The following is a 17,398-nucleotide window of genomic DNA, read 5'->3' as shown; positions in this document are numbered from 1 at the left end:
TTTAGGGATATTTTTACAGCTAGTTGATCAGATACAGTAAAAAAAAAAATCAATCCTTGAATTCTAAATGTGCGGAATGTTTAGCTTCCCAAGACAAATCGCTTAAGGAGCATCCTGTGAAGAATCAGTGTATGATGTTGCGTAAAAATTCACTCCGCAAGCTTTTGGCCAACTCCGCGTGTCGGAGAAGGCAGCTGTCATCACGCTGGGACGAGCCCGACGTGGACCCAGTGAGCAGCACTCGGAGGGGCTGTGTGCCAGGGACGCGTGTGACCGCAGCTGCCGCAGTTCCCGTGCTGCCCACGGTGCGGTAACGGCCGAGCCACACGGCGCGAGCTGAGAAGGCTGAAAGCAGTGTCAGCCAGACACAGCATTTGCCTCCTCTCGTGGCTTTGAAACGCAGTTCCCCTTTAGGCAACAACAGCACACAGCCAGGAGTGAACAGGAAACAGAGCCACTCGCTGCGGGGTGGGCAGGGTGCCGCCTGTGTGCCCCAGCACAGGCGAGGGACGTGGGGACGGAACGCCCAGCACCCACACGGAGCTTCCCGGACCAGCAGCGACTCCCAGCCTGGGGGTTCGGGGCTTCCAGGCCCGCTCCTGAGTCACGATTACAGTGGAACATGGCCTCCAGGTGATGGCCGGGCACATGACGCAGAGGACGGCACAGGCCTCTCCTGGCTGCTTGGTGCCACACTGCAGACCTGGGTTCCAATCTCAGACTTGGCATTAAGTACCTCCTATTTCCCGGCTGTTACACAGTCCCAGCCAAGACACAGCTGCTGGGAGGACCAAGCACAATCCTTGGTCGTCCAAGTCCCACCTTGGGTGGGCCCTGCTGGCCAGAGCTCGTTTCTGCCCCAGGGCCTTTGCACAGCCGTCTTCTCCGCCTGAAATGCCTTCCTTGGTGATCCTGCAGGCCCAGCCCTTGCTCAGACCCCGGACTGAACACCACTGAAGAGGTAAGACCCTCCCGGGCCACACAGCTCTAGAAGCTTCCTGGGGAGTTCCCTGCGAGTCACCGCCTGCCCACTGCCTGTGCTCTTACTCTGCGCTGTGACCGGCACGTCCAGCTCCCTCTGCCGGGCGCACGCTTGCGTTTGCTGGACACATGAACGGGGTGAAAGCACTGGCCGGCCCCAGGCACCACAGGGGTATCAATGTGTTTATTAGTGAACACCTTCGCGCTCCTCTAGGTTTGTCTTGGCAGTGAGCGCCATATCCCCCAGCACCCCCCGCCTGTCTCAGGAAATGACCACGACTCCAGCAGGCAAGAGACGGACAAGCGGGGGCTCTCCACCACGCCCCACGGAACCGTCCCTGCTTCGCTGGCCGCAGGCGCTGCGAGACCCCCCTGAGAAAGCGGAGGGCTGCCGAGGCGCGCACACGGGAGCCCGTGGACGGGGGTGGGGGGCTGGGCGAGGGCCGCAGGTCGCCCGCGGGGAGCGCACGCAGGCTGAGCGCCGCCGGCCCGGGGCCTCCTGCTGCACACCTGAAGCCCCGGGGGTCAGGCGCAGCCCCCGCCCGCTGCCCTGCGCTCAGAGCGCCGCAGAGGGAAGGGCGCATGACACGGAGCTAGGGCCCCCTCTGCTGGTCCCGGCCGGAATGGCAGGCAGGCAGTACTGCGGGGCCTGTCTTCATCGCCCAGGACAGACTGGGCACTTCTGCCACTGCGTCCCCGGGCACAGGGCACAGAGTGAGATGAAGGCTCCTGCTGTTCCCTCGCCCAGGCCCCACGGCTCCACGCCCGTGGACTTCCGGTTTTAAATGAGCTGCACGGCTCCAGAAGCGACCAGAGGCGCGATGGTTTTGTATCGGATCAGGTGCTGCGAGCCTTCCTCCAGGTCGATGACGTAGTCCCTGGAAGAGGCGGGACAGCGGTCACGCCCAGAGCCGGCTGCTCCCCGGGGGAGGGGGGGCCCTCCCCGCTGCGGAGAGGCACTCACCTCTGCTCGTCGGTCTCGGGCTCTACCAGGATGTTCTCCTGTCGCTGCTTCACTCTCAGAAACACGTAGGAATCCAGGTCAGGTTTGGGAACTACCAGAGACAAGGCAGTGAGCAGAGGACGCCTGGCTGGCCCGGCCCACGCACGCAGAGCCGCTGCGGGCAGGGGCCCTGGATAATGCCACAGCATCCGGCTCCAAAGACTTCACAGCCCAACAAATGGCCAGTGCTCGTCAGCCCTCATCAGCCCTCGACCCCCGAGGGGATGCCTGCAGCTGTGGGCGTACACCCACGTATACCACCTAGACGCTCATACCTACACCAAAGCTTAACTGATGAACAGCTACCGTGGGAGATTAACACGGTGTAACAGTTGCAACAATACAGCACAATACAAGTAGGTCTCTAAGTGTCTCACTGTAACTGCACTCACATCCTAGTCATGACGTCACGACAGCACATGCTGTCACGCGGGTCGCAGGTGGCCTGGTAGCCCTGCTGGGACACGGGACAGGCCTGGCCTCCTGAGGGCAGGCTCGTCTCAACGTGCAGCTTCCTGGGAGCCTGCACAAGGGGCGCGTGGGCTTCAGTGCTAGGGCCTTGGACCCAGGGACACACCGGCCTGCTCTTCATCCGACTCCGTGGGCGAGACAGCAGCGCAAAGGGTCAAGCTACCTGCCCCGCTCCCAGCCCCTAAGGTATGAACTGCGCTTGGCTGGCCTTTAGGTCCCGTCTGCAGGGCTCTGGCCTGCTCCCTGGGACGGCTACCACGCGTCCCCTGAAGTGGCCTCAACGCCCAGGACCTCAGATTGGGAGGGTATCTCTGGAGACAAGGCTTAAAGGGGTAATGAAGCCAGAATGAGGCCGTCAGGATGGGGGCCAAGTGCGTGACGACCGTGTCCCGAGGGGCACGCAGCCCTGTCACAGGCACAGGTGTGCCTCTCCGCTACTGCTGCCTGAGGACACACGGAGGCGGTCACCATCCCAGGGACACAGACACCGAGTCTGCGGGCACCTGACCGTGGACCCAAGATGCTGCTCCTGGCCACAGGGGGCCCCCGCCTCCCCCCACACCAGGATGGGCCCCGAGCAACCCCAGAGCTCAGCGGTGAACAGAGAGGATCCCGGTGTCTGAGAGTTCCGCCAGATGTGGCCTGGTGAGGCCTTGATTGGACACGAAGTTGGTAAAAGACGGGGTACGGGCTTCAGCCTGCAGGCCACATGGCCCTGTTGGCTCTCCAAGGTCAGGGCTGTTCCCGCAACTCCCTTCCTCAGCTGGGGGACTCCAGGAGGGCCCGAGGCAGAGGCCTGGCCAAGCTGCCGTGCCCTGGCTACATCCCCTTTCTCCTCCCACACTCAGTCCTGCTCCCTCTTCCCTGCCGAGAGGAAAATCTCCCAAGAAGCGGGGAGTCATTGCTACTAGAGGCGACACGGTCCCCGCGTGTCCTGCAGTCTGAGAAGGCAGCCAAGCCCTGGGGAGCAGAGGCCACACAGGACCCTTCGGATCTCTGTAGCGCCCAGAGCAGGTGCGGGAGGGTGGACAGCAAACACAAGGGCAGTCACAGGGGCGCACCCAAGCGCAGGGACACAGCGCCCGTGTGTTTCTGACAGAAGCGCCCCCTCCTCTTCTCTGCTGACCCCCATCCTTGCGTCCACGTGGGACACAGGAATCAGGCACCCTCCCCCGCCCCGCTCACCTGCCCTCAGGAGGTCCACCTTCTGCAGGTTGGGCGGCATATGCTTTAAGGCGACGTTTCTGAGGTAGGCCTCTGTGTTAGCCAGGTACCTGCGACACACGGCCGGCGGCAGGAGGCCCGGGGCTGTCAGGCCCAGGGCGGGGGCCCGGGGCCTCCCGGGAAGGGAGCGCCCATCCCGCTCACTCACTCTTTGGCGAAGACCAGCTCCTCCAGAGACAGGCCGGACGGCTGCCCCTCGGGCCGCGCCTGCTCCTTCTCCAGGATGTGCGGGAAGAACTTCTCTATCTGTGAGGACAAGCGGAGGGAGGGCCTGTGGGAGTGCCGGTCAGGACGCCGGGTCAGAGACGCTGGCGTTCCGAGCGAGGCCGAGCCCATCCTGGGAGTGGCCAATCCCCAGGGCCACGGCGCTCCCCCAGGAGCAGGGCCTGCGACTGAGGAGGCAGGGTTCCCCGGGCCCGGAGCAAAGACAAGACCCCAGAAGGGGCCAGGAAAGCAGAATCTGCAAGCCCAGCCGGACGTGGCGGTGGGAGGAAGATGAGGGATTTTTAGACTTGACCGGGATGCTCTTCTAGGTGCTGGACACACATAAACGCTGGCAGATGAACATGGGATACACAAGCGCAGGTGATAATGACCTTGAACGAGGAGACGACAACCAGCAAAGGTGAAGCTTAGGATGAGAGGAGGCTCAGGGGAAAAACGCTCAGCACTACCAGAAAACCCCACATTGCAACGTAAAAGCCAAGAAGAGATGGGTTTGGAGGAACCGGGAGGGCCTGGCCTGTGTGGGTTTGGAGGAACAGGAGGGCCTGCCCTGTGGCATCAGCGCTGTCTGCTGAGGGCAGTGTCCCTGGGAAGGGAGGAAATGACGGTGGCAGGCAGAACTGAGGGCCACACAGAGCGGCACCTGTCTGAAAGGAAGGAGTGTTGAGTCTCTGACGCGGACCAACCCCATCAGCATCTGTGTGAAGCGTTCAGTTTACACAGCGCTTTCTCCTGTTGCATGTACATTGCTACGGCTCACCGTCCCCAGGGAGCGTTACTAAGTTTGGCAGAGGTCTGAAAGCTCAGCCAATTCCCTGCCTTTCAAGACTGGAGGGGCCAGTACCGTGGCATAGCGGGTTAAAGCCCCGCCCTGCAGTGCCGGCATCCCACACGGGCACTGGTTCAAGTCCTGGCTGCTCCACTTCCGATCCAGCTCTCTGCTATGGCCTGGGAAAGCAGTGGAGGATGCCCCAAGTCCTTGGGCCCTGCACCTACGTGGGAGACCGGGAAGAAGCTCCTGGCTCCAGATCGGCACAGCTCTGGCTGTTGTGACCAACTGGAGAGTGAACCAGTGGATGGAAGATCTCTCTTTCTCTCTGCATCTCCTCTCTCTGTGTAACTCTGACTTTCAAATAAATAAATAAATCTTTAAAAAACAAAACACGTCTTTGTGACCGGCTTGTGGACAAACCGTACACCTGGGGCTGGGTGGTGAACGTAACCGAGAAGACTCCTAAACGGCTGAACAAGCACATCTTTCGGAGGACAGGTGTCCCTCTGCAGGGAAGCGGCTGGTGAATACCTGTGCCACGGGCGCATACGGAAACTGCTGAGGACAAAGTAGTAAGAGACGGCTGACGCTACGTGACAGGATCAGGATCCAGAAACCAGGTGGCCCGGTTCACTAAGATGAAATTTAAGAGATGAAGTTTATTTTTATTTTCTTTTTAAACAATTTATTTTATTTGAAAGGAAGAGGCAGAGAGAGAGAGGAAACTTTCCATCTGCCAGTTAACTCCCCAAATGGCTGCAACAGCCAGAGCTGCGCTGATCTGAAGCCAAGAACCAGGAGCCTCTTCCAGGTCTCCCATGCAGCTGCAGGGGCCCAAGGACCTGGGCCATCTTCCACTGCTTTCCCAGGTCACAGCAGAGAGCTGGATTGGAAGAGGAGCAGCCGCGACTCAAACCAGCGCCCATATGGGATGCCGGCACTGCAGGTGGTGGCTTTACCGCTATGCCAGAGCACCAGCCCCAGCTGCCCCACTTCTTATCTAGCTCCCTACTGTGCCTGGGAGAGCAGCAGAGGATGGCCCAAGTGCCTGGGCCTCTGCCATCCAGGCTGGAGACCTGGATGAAATTCTAGGCTCCTGGATTTGACCTGGCCCAGCCCCAACTGCTGTGGCCAGTTTGGGAGTGAGCTAATGGATGGAAGATCCCTCTAACTCTTCCTTCCAAATAAATAAATCTTAAAAAAAAAAAAAAAAAAAAAAAAGCTCATGACTTCATTTTTTAAGTTACATGGCCACAGAGCTGTGGCAGAATATCAAGTTATCATGGCCCACGACACTGACGTTGTCCATCTGACGGAGGCGAGACGATGTTTGAAACTAGGTCTCCTCTGGCCAGTATTCCCTGTGTAACCAGTGCACACTCTGCCCGCACTGCGGCTCTAGAGGGCAGCACCCACCTTTCAGATGCACGGCCTGAAGATGCAGACGGAGTCCCCAGGGTTGTGTTAACACACGCATACCACCTAGGCTGCCCACATGAACCCCCGGCCCCTGCCCCCCCAGCTACCCCGACAGGGGCTCTCAGCGGCATCTCCGGCCCTGGGCCCCCAGCCAGCGGCTCCCCAGGACACACGCGGTCTGCGCAGGCGGCCCCAGGCCCCACCTTCGTGAGTCGGCACCGTAGATAGCTGCTGAGCACGTAGCGGATCCGCTCCAGCTCCATCCGGTGGATGCTAACCTTCAGGTCCCCCTTCGGGGCTCTCCTGAGATTGCTCTCCTACGCAAAGAGAAGCCGACGTTCATAAGAAACACAACGTTTAAGTCCAAGGGCTGAGTCGCCGGCAGTGTGGCAGGCTCGAGGGTTCTGTCCGAGTCAAGGGCAAGCCAGAAACTCTCGCGGGAGCTCTCGTTCCCTGCTGATGTTGTAATCGCACAAAGAACACAGGACTGAGCTGCTCTCGGGATGCCGCCTCCAGACTGGAGTGGCTGGGACCAAGTCTCCCCTCCGCCGCCGAGGCACCTGGGACGCAGGTGGTGGCCAAAGCACCTGGCTCCCTGCCTCCCATGCAGGGGACCTGGAAGAACTTCTTGGCTCCTGGGCTGGCCCTGGCTCTTGCAGGCATTCGGGGAGTGACCCAGTAGATGGAGGTCTCTCTCTCTCTCTGTCTCTCTGCCTTCCAAATAAATAGATAAGAATAAACCCCCCCCCCATGCATGACTATATAAAGTTCAAGAAATACTCATTTGCTGTTCTGAAATGACTGACTGCCATTCAATCGTAAGGATAATGCAGCACACTGCAGGGGACGTCTAAGGACCCGAAACAGCAGCCGCACACACCAGCTGAGGGGGCGGCGCTGCGGCCCAGGGTAAACCCCCTCCTGTGATGCTGGCATCCCATACGGGCCCCAGTTCAAGGCCTGGCTGCTCCACTCCAATCCAGCTTCCTGCTAACGTGCCTGGGAGAGCAACAGAAGACGGCCCAAGTCCTTGGGCCCCTGCAGCCAAGTGGGAGACCTGGACAAAGTTCTGGGATCCTGGCTTGGGTCTAGTCCAGCCCTGGCCATTTGGAGTGAATCTGCGGGTGGGAGACCTCTCCCACCCGCTCTCTCTATAACTCTGCCTTTTAAATAAATAAATCTTCAAACAAACAAACCTGCCGGAACATCACAAGGCACTCCGGCGGCTAGCGAGCGACGCCCAGGCCCAGGGTGGCCTCACCCGCTCAGGCAGGGCTGTGGGGCTGGGGTGGCGGGTGGCGGGGGTCTAGGCCTTGCACCGGAAGCTCGCTTCCCGCTGCTTCCAGGCTTTGTGCTCTACCGCAGCTTTCTGCTCGCCCGCCCCCCCCCCCCCCCCCGGAGCTTACCATGTGGTCCAGCTGCTCCATGATGCACTCCACGATCTCACACTTGCTCTCCAGCAGCTCAGGGGCAAACTTCTCATTCATCCAGGCCTGGCAAGGACCAGCGGGGAAGGTGAGCGGCGCTCTCACCAGGCAGCGAAGTGCCCAGCGTGCAACGTCAGGAGCGCCCCGCAGGAACCAGCGCCGCTCGCACGAAGGAACCTGGCTGCCTGCATGCCTGCCTGCCGGGGGTCCTGCAGGCGCTCTGCCCGCTAACGAGACCTCGCCATGGCTTCTCCATCTCGCCCTCTCTCAGCGGGAGGCCGTGCGGGCCACTGCGGACGCAGCCCCCAGTGAAAAGGAGTCCCTGGGTACGTTAACTCCACCTGTACGCCACACCCCACCTCCCTCACCGGTGCTGCCCACCAGGGGGCGCCGCACCGCTTCTAATTCCTACTCAGAGGTAACACAGCAGGACTCCAAGGGGCCCCTATTCCTGACCATGACATGTGCCAGGCAAGGCACACGGCTGTCCTGCCTCTGCAGGACAGAGGACGTCACCCACTGTGCGGGGTTGGAGCAAGAGGCCACAACGCTCCTTGACTGCTCAGGGCCCGAGTTCCCTCCCAGGGACAGGAAGTCTAGCTTTAGCAGAGGGGACCAGGCTCGCCCGTTTTTCCCCCACCTCCTCGACTCCCTGCTTCTCGGCTGTTACCCTCAAGATAACATTATTAGATCCTGGGGGCTGCTGCTGTCCTAAGCGTGTGAGAGGTACTGGGCCACCTGCCACGGTGTAGCAGGTACACCAAACTAACCAGGTGTAACCAACGAGAAAGGCCAGACATCCTGCAGGGCTTACAAACAGCAGGCTTTCATTTTAACAGAGCGGATTCAATGTTACCCAGGCACAAAAGTATTCATGAATTACAGATCAAACATGGGCACGGATAAAAACACACGCGTGGCTCCGGCCGGCACTGTGGCACGGCGGTTCAGCCACTGCCTGGGGCAGAAGCAGCCTAGAGAAGAGTGTCAGCTGAAGCCCCAGCTCCCTGCTGATGCGCCTGGGGAAGCAGCGAAGAATGGCTCAGGTATGTGGGCCCCCGCCACCCACATGGGAGCCCCAGATGGCGTGCCAGGCTCCTGGCTTTGGCCTCGCCCAGTCCTGGCTGTTGTGGCCATCTGGGGAATGAACCCTCGTGAGTGCAGGGGCCCAAGCATGGGAGCCGTCTTCCACTGCTTTCCCAGGCCATAGCAGAGAGCTGGATTGGAAGTGGAACAGCCGGGACCTGAACCAGTGCCCACGTGGGACGCCGGCACTGCAGGCTGTAGCCCAACCTGCTGCACCTCAGCGCCTAATGTTTAAAAAAAAAAAAAAAAAAAAAAAAAAAAAAAAAAAAAACCTGCGTGCACACCATCTCATTCAAGAACACTACTATTACTTTGAGAGTCCTCTGTGTGTCCTTCCCTCCTCAGAGGCCACCACGAGCCTCAATTTTGTGCTTAGCCGCCCTCACAGCTTCAGGACACCTGCTGGCGTCTCAACACAGCACTTCCTAACCTTTTCCTGATAGGACAGCCGGACTCTTTTGGATAGAAGCTTCTCGAAATTTTCAGTGAGAAATGTGTTCAATCCACGGTCTTGGGGCTGGCGACACAGAAAGCAGCAGATGTTGGCCCAAGTGCCTCGGGCCCTGCCACCCACGCCGGAGACCAGACTGGAGTTCCTGGCTCCTGACTTTGGCCTGGCCCAGCCCTAGCTGTTGGCAGGTGTCTGGGGAGTGGAATCAGCACCCGGAACACCCTTCTCTCACGAGCATTATGCCTTTCAAGGATGTCAATCCTTTTAAACATGTCAACAGCACACAGGCGACCCAAGACGGTGCACTCGGGAGCCGCATCGTGTCTCAGGCAAGGAGGAGCTGCGTGTTTACAGCCGGGAACTGTCACCTCACAGCTGGCCTGGGAAGGTCTGTCGCCTAGCGACGTCGCCGTGGAACACATCACTACGTGAGGACCCTGGGTAAGCAGACCTACTGCACCGCAGCTATCCTGGCCTCATCAAGAGGCTGCCCTGAGTAACTGGCCTTACCTTCTGGCTGCGCCTGTCCAATGAGGAAATCGCTAAATGACGCATGTGTGTCTTGGGACACACCCCTCACGGTATGTAACGTGTGACTGTTCACGGGAAGGAAACTGTAGACACCGGGGCACTTCAAAAAGCTTATGGGTGTGTGTGTGTGTGTGTGTGTGTGCAGCGCTGTGGTACAGAAGGTTAAGCATCTGCCTGCACTGCTGGCATCCCACATGAGCACTGGTTCAAGTCCCACCTGCTCCACTTCCAATTCAGCTCCCTGTTGATGGCCTGGGAAAGCAGTGGAAGATGGCTCAAGTCCTTGGCCCCTGGACAACCAGAAGCAGCTCCTAGCTTCAGATCAGCTCAGCTTTGGCTGTTGCAACCATTTGGGGAGTGAACTGGCAGATGGAAAACCTCTCTCTGTCTGTAACTCTGCCTCTCAAGTAAGTAAATCTCTCTTCTTAAAGATTTATTTATTTATTTGAAAGTTGGGGTTACACAGAGAGAGAAGGAGAGACAGAGAGAGGTCTTCCATCTGCTGGTTCACTTCCCAAATGGCTGCAACGGCTGGAGCTGGGCTGATCCGAAGCCAGGAGCCAGGAGCTTCTTCCGGGTCTCCCATGCAGGTGCAGGGGCCCAAGGACTTGGGCCATCTTCCACTGCTTTCCCAGGCCATAGCAGAGAGCTGGATCAGAAGTGGAGCAGCTGGGACTCGAACCGGCGCCCCAATGGGATGCTGGTACTGCAGGCGGCGGCTTTACCCTGCTATGCCACAGCACTGGCCCCAATAAATAAATCTTAAAAAAAAAAAGTTTATGGAGAATAGAATTAAAAGATGTTTATTTTGGTGCAAAAAAGCTTTGAAATGCATGTACTGTTTTTCACCATCCCCATTTTTCATGAACTTTTTAGAGGATCTTTTGTATGCATGGATTTCAGATTTTTTTTTTTTTTTGCACCAATGAAATCTTGTAATTTCATTTCCCACGAACCTTTTGAAACTCCCTGTTGTTTCAAAGAACTAAGGTATGTGACGCTGGGGCCTGTGTTGTGGCACAGTGGGTTAAGCTACTGCCTGTGACGTCAGCATCCCACGAGCACCGGTTCGAGTCCCAGCTGCTCCACTTCTGATCCCGCTCCCTGCTAATGAGCTGGGAAGTAGAAGATGATGACCCAAGCGCTTGGAGCCCTGCCACCCACGTAGGACACCCAGATGGAGTTCTGCTCCTGCCTTCAGCCTGGTCCAGTCCCAGCCCTAGAGCCATTAGTGGAGTGAACCAGCAGATAGAAGGTCTCTCTTTGCATCTCCCATTCTCTCTGTAACTCTGCCTTTCAAATAAATCAATCTTAAAGATCCTACAAGTCGGGGCCAGCGCTGTGGCATAAGGGGTAAAGCCACTGCCTGCAAGGCCAGCATCCCATATGGACACTGGTTTGAGACCCAGCTGCTCCTCTTCCGATCCAGTTCTCTGCTATAGCCTGGGAAAGCAGTGGAAGATGGCCCAAGTGCTTGGGCCCCTGCACCTGCATGGGAGACCTGGGAGAAGCTCCTGGCTCCTGGCTTTGGATCAGCGCAGCTCTGGCCATTGTGGCCTATTGGGGAGTGAACCAGCAGATGGAAGACCTCTCTCTCTGACTTTCAGGTAAATGAATCTTAAAAAAAAAAAAAAAAAAAAAAAAAGGAGCCTACAAGTCTTGGCCACACCTCAGTCTCTCAGACACCAACTGGATCCTTGCTGAGTGAACGGCTCTACTCAAAGCTGTCCCTGTCCCACCCCACGGAAGATTGAGTCCGATCTTACGAGGCTTCTAAGGGACGTCCGCCCCCGACCCCACCCCCTCCCCGTTTAAGTCATCAGATCCAGCCTCTGCTTGAATTCCACTTTCTAACCCTGACATCTGCACTACAAACACACACACACACACACACACACACACACACACACACACACACAAGTGGGCGGCGCCAAGGCTGGAGACGCTCACCTGCTCCAGTCTCTCGATGAGCTCGGCGGGAGTCAGGATCACCTCGTCACTACCCCCGTCCGAGTCGTGTCCCAGCACATCCAGCTCCTCCGTCATGGCCTGCGCGAGTCCAAACCCGGCGCCCGCAATGGGTCCCGGCCGGCGCCCCGCGACCGCCCCCCTGGAGCCTGCACGCCGCGGCCCTGCCACGGCCGGATCCCTCGGCGGTCGGAGGCCGGGGGCACGCACGGCGGCGCCCCTCCCCCACCCGCCCCCGGGGTCTCCCTCGCAGACCTGGCAGGCGGAAGCGCGCCCGGGAACGGTCGGTGGCACGGCCCGTGAAGCAGCGGCTCCGGGAAGCGAGAAGGCGCGCGTCCTGGGGAGCCTCGGGTCCCGCGCTCCTCTCGGAAACTTCCCGCGCAGGCACGACGTCACCGCGTACGCACGGCGCCGACCAATCACTGCCCGAGGGGAGGAGCCCGGAAAGCCTTCCCCTCGACACCGCCCACCAGAGGGCGGGGCCTCGGCGGCGGCGGCGGCGGCGGCGTCCAGGCAGCCCCGCCCACCGCCACGCGCGGTCGGGAGGGGGCGCCTCGACACCGCCGGGGACGGCCTACGCTTCAAGGGTGTGGGCCGTCTTCTCCGCCCACAGCGCTTGGGGCCGTTAGTTCGAGTCCCGGCTGCTCCACTTCCGAGCCAGCTCTCTGCTGTGGCCTGGGAAAGCAGTAGAAGATGGCCCAAGTGCTTGGGCCCCTGCTACCCACGTGGGAGACCCAGAAGAATCTCCTGGCTCCTGGTTTCAGATCAGCCCAGCCCCGGCCACTGCAGCCATTTGGGGAGTGAACCAGGGGATGGAAGACCCCCACTCCCTATAATTCTGCCTTTTAAATAAGTGAATATATATATTTTTAAAGACACAATTTTTTTGGTGCCCCAAAAGCTGTGACATCCACCATTTTTCATGATGTGCATTTTCTCTCTCTGTTTTGATTTCCACAATTTCGGGACCAACATACACTTCCAGCTCCAGTTCCCATAGTTTATGAAGTATCAGTGTGTGTGTGCAGGGCTGCTTCCGCCTGCTGGCCGCGTCAGTGGCGTCCCTGGCCTGGAGCACCAGCTGACCTGTGCAAAGCCTGGCTGCCCTGCAGCTGCCCAGAGAGAGTCCCTGTGCGGTGGTCAAGCGGAGACCCAGAGCCGGACGGCCGCAGTCCCTGCAGACCCACCTGCCCAGTCCTCCGTCGGAAGTGAGTCGGAAGTGAAGGGACCTTTAGCTGATCCCAGCTGCCAGACTTCAACCTGACCCGGCTCCCACGCAAAGGGGGCAGAGAGGAGCCTTCCCTGCAGAGCCCCGTCCAAGTGGCAGGTTTGGGAGCGCGGTCTATTGTTTCAGACTCTCATTTCGGGGGCGGGGTGTTCTGCAGCCCAAGATGCCGTAGGGGCCCATGGACTTGGCAGAAGGAGACCGCCACATGGGAGGCTCGGATCTGTGCCCAGGTCTCTGTCTGTCCCACTTGCTGTCTGTCTGTCCCTACACCGATGCCTCGAGCACCCCCACGGTAGCGCATCTGACTCCCTGTGGGGGTCGTTTTCTCGTCTTCTGGAGCGGCCCGTCCAGTTCCGCACAAGCCCTCACTGGGGCTTGGATGACCAGGCGGACAGGCGCCGTGGTTCCTAAGGAGGCTTGTCTGTCCCGTGAGCGGAGCAGACTCATGTTCTCTTGCTGTAGCAGACAGGGTGCACTTCCTTCCTGCCTCTGTTGCGCCGGCATCCCATGTGGGCACCAGTTCAAGTCCCAGCCTCTCCACTTCCAATCCAGCTCTCTGCTGTGGCCTGGGAAAGCAGAAGATGGCCCAGGTCCGTGGGCCCCTGCACCCACGTGGGAGACCCGGAAGAAGCTCCCGGCTCCTGGCTCCCAACAGAAATAGTGAAAGCACACTAACACGTACACGCAGGCCGCTCTGCCAAGCACATGGCCCTCAAAACACCCCAGCTGGCCTAAATACAAAAATCACACATCGTAGGAGAGACATACACAGAGGGACCTGAAGGAGCCAGGCTCATCAGCCCTCTACCTGGGGAGAACAAGTCCTACTACCAGCTGCGCGGCCGTGCCCTTGTGTGCCACAGAATCCCGGCTTCTACCCTCTGCTGCTTGGCATCTGGCCACTCCCGGGAGAAATCAGCCATTTCCTGGCAGTGAGCGGTCTGTGACAATCCGAGATGAGACAGGATGGACATGAGCAGGGACGAGAAGATCCGGAACTGCAGACCTGGCAGCAGCAAACCGGTTTTGGGGGACTCCTGTCCCCACCTTTCTGTTTTCTAAGAATTTTTTTAAGTGAAACAGAAAGAAATGCTCCCAAGAAAGGATATTTAGGAGCGTGAGGACAAGCTGCTTCACCAAGGAACAAGCTGACAGCACGGAGTTAAGTGATGACCAGGTTAATAAATACTTGCATGTTGCTTAGATGCAATTTGTTTATTTATTTTTTTTGTGTGTGACAGGCAGAGCGGACAGTGAGAGAGACAGGCAGAGAGAAAGGTCTTCCTTTGCCGTTGGTTCACCCTCCAATGGCCGCCGTGGCCGGCGCGCTGCGGCCAGTGCACCGCGCTGATCCGATGGCAGGAGCCAGGTACCTATCCTGGTCTCCCATGGGGTGCAGGGCCCAAGCACTTGGGCCATCCTCTACTGCACTCCCAGGCCACAGCAGAGAGCTGGCCTGGAAGAGGGGCAACCGGGACAGAATCCGGCACCCCGACCGGGACTACAACCCGGTGTGCCGGCGCCGCAAGGCGGAGGATTAGCCTAGTGAGCTGCGGCACCGGCCTAGATGCAATTTGAAAGGGAAACCCAGAAAAAGCTGCAGGCACAAGCTTGTTTTAACTTGACCTTGGTCCCCTATGAAAAATCATTGGTACTGTTCGACTTGTAACAGCATTTTTTAAAAGATTTATTTTTATTTATTTGAAGGCAGAGTTACAGAAAGAGAAGGAGAGACAAGTCTTCCATCCGCTGGTTCACTCCCCAAATGGCTGCAATGGCTGGAGCTGGGCTAGTCCAAAGCCAGGAGCCAGGAGCTTCTTTTGGGTCTCCCACATGGGTGCAGGATCCCAAGCACCTGGCCCATCTTCCACTGCTTTCCCAGGCCACAGCAGAGAGCTGGATCGGAAGTGCAGTAGGCAGGACTGGCGCCCATATAGGATGCAGGCACTGCAGGCAGAGGCTTAACCTACTGTACCACAGCGTCGGCTCCCTAAAAGCATTCTTTTTGCAAAAATGGGAGCTTAAAAATCTGAAAAGAGCACAAGAAGTTGCTACAGGAGTTCCCGGATGCAGGTGGAATTCCATGCAACCTCCATCTGCATCTTCGAGGAGTGTGGCCAGGACACAGCATGCAATGAAGATGTAACCCTCGCTCTGGTCATGAGATGCTGCGTCTACTCTTTTTGGAACAAAATCCACACACTGCTGGACTCCTACAGCATCCTGGAGTGTAGCAGTTGGGGCTGAGGGGGCTACTGTCGGCCCTCCCAACAATCCACGCCAGAAAATATGTCACTCAGATGTGTGCCGCCCGCCACACATTTCCAAGTGCTGAACACTGCACAAGACTTCCTATAGGCTGGTGCTGCGGCTCACTTGGCTAATCCTCCACCTGCGGCGCTGGCACACCAGGTTCTAGTCCCAGTTGGGGCGCCAGATTCTGTCCTGGTTGCCCCTCTTCCAGGCCAGCTCTCTGCTGTGGCCCGGGAAGGCAGTGGAGGATGGCCCAAGTGCTTAGGCCCTGCACCCCATGGGAGACCAGGGGAAGCACCTGGCTCCTGGCTTCGGATCAGCACAGCGCGCCGGCCGTAGTGACCATTTGGGGAGTGAACCAACAGAAGGAAGACCTTTCTCTCTCTCTTTCTCTCCCTGTCTAAAGTCTGCCTGTCAAAAACAAAAACAAAAAACAAAAAACAAAAAACTTCCGGTTACACAATCTCTTACTGCAGGGCTGGTGCTGTGGCATTGTGGGTTAAGCCTCCACCTGTAGCACCGGCATGCCATACGCACCACTTCCAATCCAGCTCCCTGCCAATGCACCTGGGAAACAGCAGAAGATGGCTCAAGTGCTTGGGTCCCTGCACCCACATGGGAGACCTAGAAGAAGCTCCTGACTTCAGATCAGTCCAGCTCTGGCTGTTATGACCATTTGGGGAATGAACCAGCAGGTGGAAGACCTCTCTGTCTTGTAATTCTAAATCTCAAAAACATAAAATAAATTTTAAAAACAAAACAAAAAAAGAATCACGTATTCCTGTAGGGGAAATAAAATTCCTGTAGGGGAAATAAAATCCTTCCTCCACCACACGTCTGCAGGCTGGAGTTGGCCACCGTGCAGTGGTAGCATTCATAGGTGTTTGTCCTCCTCCACCAAGAACAAACGCTCGCCCTGTTTCAGCTGGCATTTCTCCTGTCGTCTCTGGTGACAAGCTGCCTGGTTCGCCTTATCTGCTAATGAGTGATAAGCACGTTTCCATGTAGTTCCTGTAACTTCCTGTAACACTGGAGCAGGGCTCAAACGGGTACAAAGGGCTGCTCACACCTTATCAGGAAATGTCCAGCCTTGCCCTGAAGAGCAGCTGTAGGAATTCGGGAGAGATGTAGAGCACTTTCCAGTTGTGATTACAGCTCGCCTCCAGAGTGCACCTCGGCCACGCCAGCGTGTGTGTGTGTGTGTGTGTGTGCGTGTGCGTGTGTAGAGAGAGAAAGGACAAAGTCTGAGCCACAGGCTTAGTCATTGTTTTCCGACTTCCATGTAGTGTCCGACTTACACCAGCATTTCTTTTTAAAAGATTTATTTATTTATTTGAAAGGCAGAGTGACAGAGACAGAGAATAATCTTTTAATCACTGGCCAGCAGCTCCTTCCGGGTGGCCCACGTGGGTGCAGGGGCCCAAGCACTTGGGCCATCTCCCACTGCTTTCCCAGGCCATAGCAGAGAGCTGGATCAGAAGTGGAGCAGCCAGGACTCGAACTGGCGCCCATATGGGGACGCTGGCACTGTAAGCTGGGGCTTTAACCTGCTGCGCCACAGCGTCAACTCTAAATAAATCTTAAAATAGGGTCCAGCAGGGACAGACTGGCAGGGGTGCCTGTGCTGGGCCAGAGTAGGTCTGGAGGCATCCGGTGCAGCAGTTCAGTCACACTAGGCACATCCTACACCTATTTCACAGTGCCCGGTCTGTCCTGGCTTCCTGCCCACACACACCCTGGGAAGGCAGCAGAGGACGGACAGCTCAGGTTCTTGGGTCCACACCTGCTCCACAGAAGACCTGTGTTCCGGGCTCCTGGATTCGGCTTGGCCCAGCCCTGGCTGTCACAGGCACTTAGGGAGTGAGGCAGCCGATGCAAGGGCTCTCTGCTTTTCAAAACAGAATGAAAGCAAATTAGAAAGAACAGTCGTTTGACCTTGAAGACGTCCAGGTGCCCGCTGTGGGACCCACCTGGACAAGAAACGCCCCTTCATGGGTGTCGTGTCCACCCGAGGGTGATCCTGCGTGGTGTGGGACCGAGGTGAAGACATAGGGGCACCACGACTTCCCAGCTACAGACCCTCTGGGGTGAGCTGCCGGAGCACGTGCGTACCCAGCCCCGGACTCAGCCGAGTCCAGAGCCATGATGCGGTCGGTGTGGGTGAGTGCCACGCCCTGAGCAGAAGGGGCCTTGGGGTGCTCCAGGTCGCTCCAACCACCACGCCAGGAGCGCTTCTGGAAACAACATGGCTGTGTTTGTTCCCCCACTCCCCACACAAAGCCAGCCCCACAGTGTTGCCTATCCACCAGACTCGGTGCCACTCACTCACCCATCACACCAAAATACGACACAGAGACGA

At 58.0% G+C, this 17,398-nt stretch overlaps 1 protein-coding gene across 1 annotated transcript; it reads right to left on the bottom strand.

The window, feature by feature from the left end:
* GINS4 (GINS complex subunit 4) lies at window positions 1-11,967 on the bottom strand. Its single transcript, XM_070069675.1, has 8 exons — window positions 11,814-11,967; window positions 11,541-11,639; window positions 7,502-7,588; window positions 6,299-6,412; window positions 3,828-3,925; window positions 3,641-3,729; window positions 1,946-2,036; window positions 1-1,859 (listed from the first exon to the last, which is right to left on the bottom strand). The coding sequence occupies exons 2-8, from the start codon at window positions 11,634-11,636 to the stop codon at window positions 1,763-1,765; spliced, it is 672 nt and encodes a 223-aa protein (XP_069925776.1). The 5' UTR covers window positions 11,637-11,639; window positions 11,814-11,967; the 3' UTR covers window positions 1-1,762.
* Window positions 11,968-17,398: the final 5,431 nt, after the last annotated feature.

The sequence above is a fragment of the Oryctolagus cuniculus genome, chromosome 2 (assembly GCF_964237555.1).
Source record: "Oryctolagus cuniculus chromosome 2, mOryCun1.1, whole genome shotgun sequence".
NCBI lineage: Eukaryota > Metazoa > Chordata > Mammalia > Lagomorpha > Leporidae > Oryctolagus > Oryctolagus cuniculus.
This window is presented reverse-complemented; position numbering and strand designations above follow the sequence as displayed.

What these genes read in the sequence shown, in the direction of transcription:
- GINS4 (XM_070069675.1), bottom strand. Translation starts at nt 11,636, where the DNA reads ATGACGGAGGAGCTGGATGTGCTGGGACACGACTCGGACGGGGGTAGT. An exon ending in GAGCTGGTCTTCGCCAAAGA is followed by an intron (nt 3,730 to 3,827) that starts GTGAGTGAGCGG and finishes CGTGTGTCGCAG; the next exon opens with GTACCTGGCTAACACAGAGG. An exon ending in CCCGAGACCGACGAGCAGAG is followed by an intron (nt 1,860 to 1,945) that starts GTGAGTGCCTCT and finishes CGCCTCTTCCAG; the next exon opens with GGACTACGTCATCGACCTGG.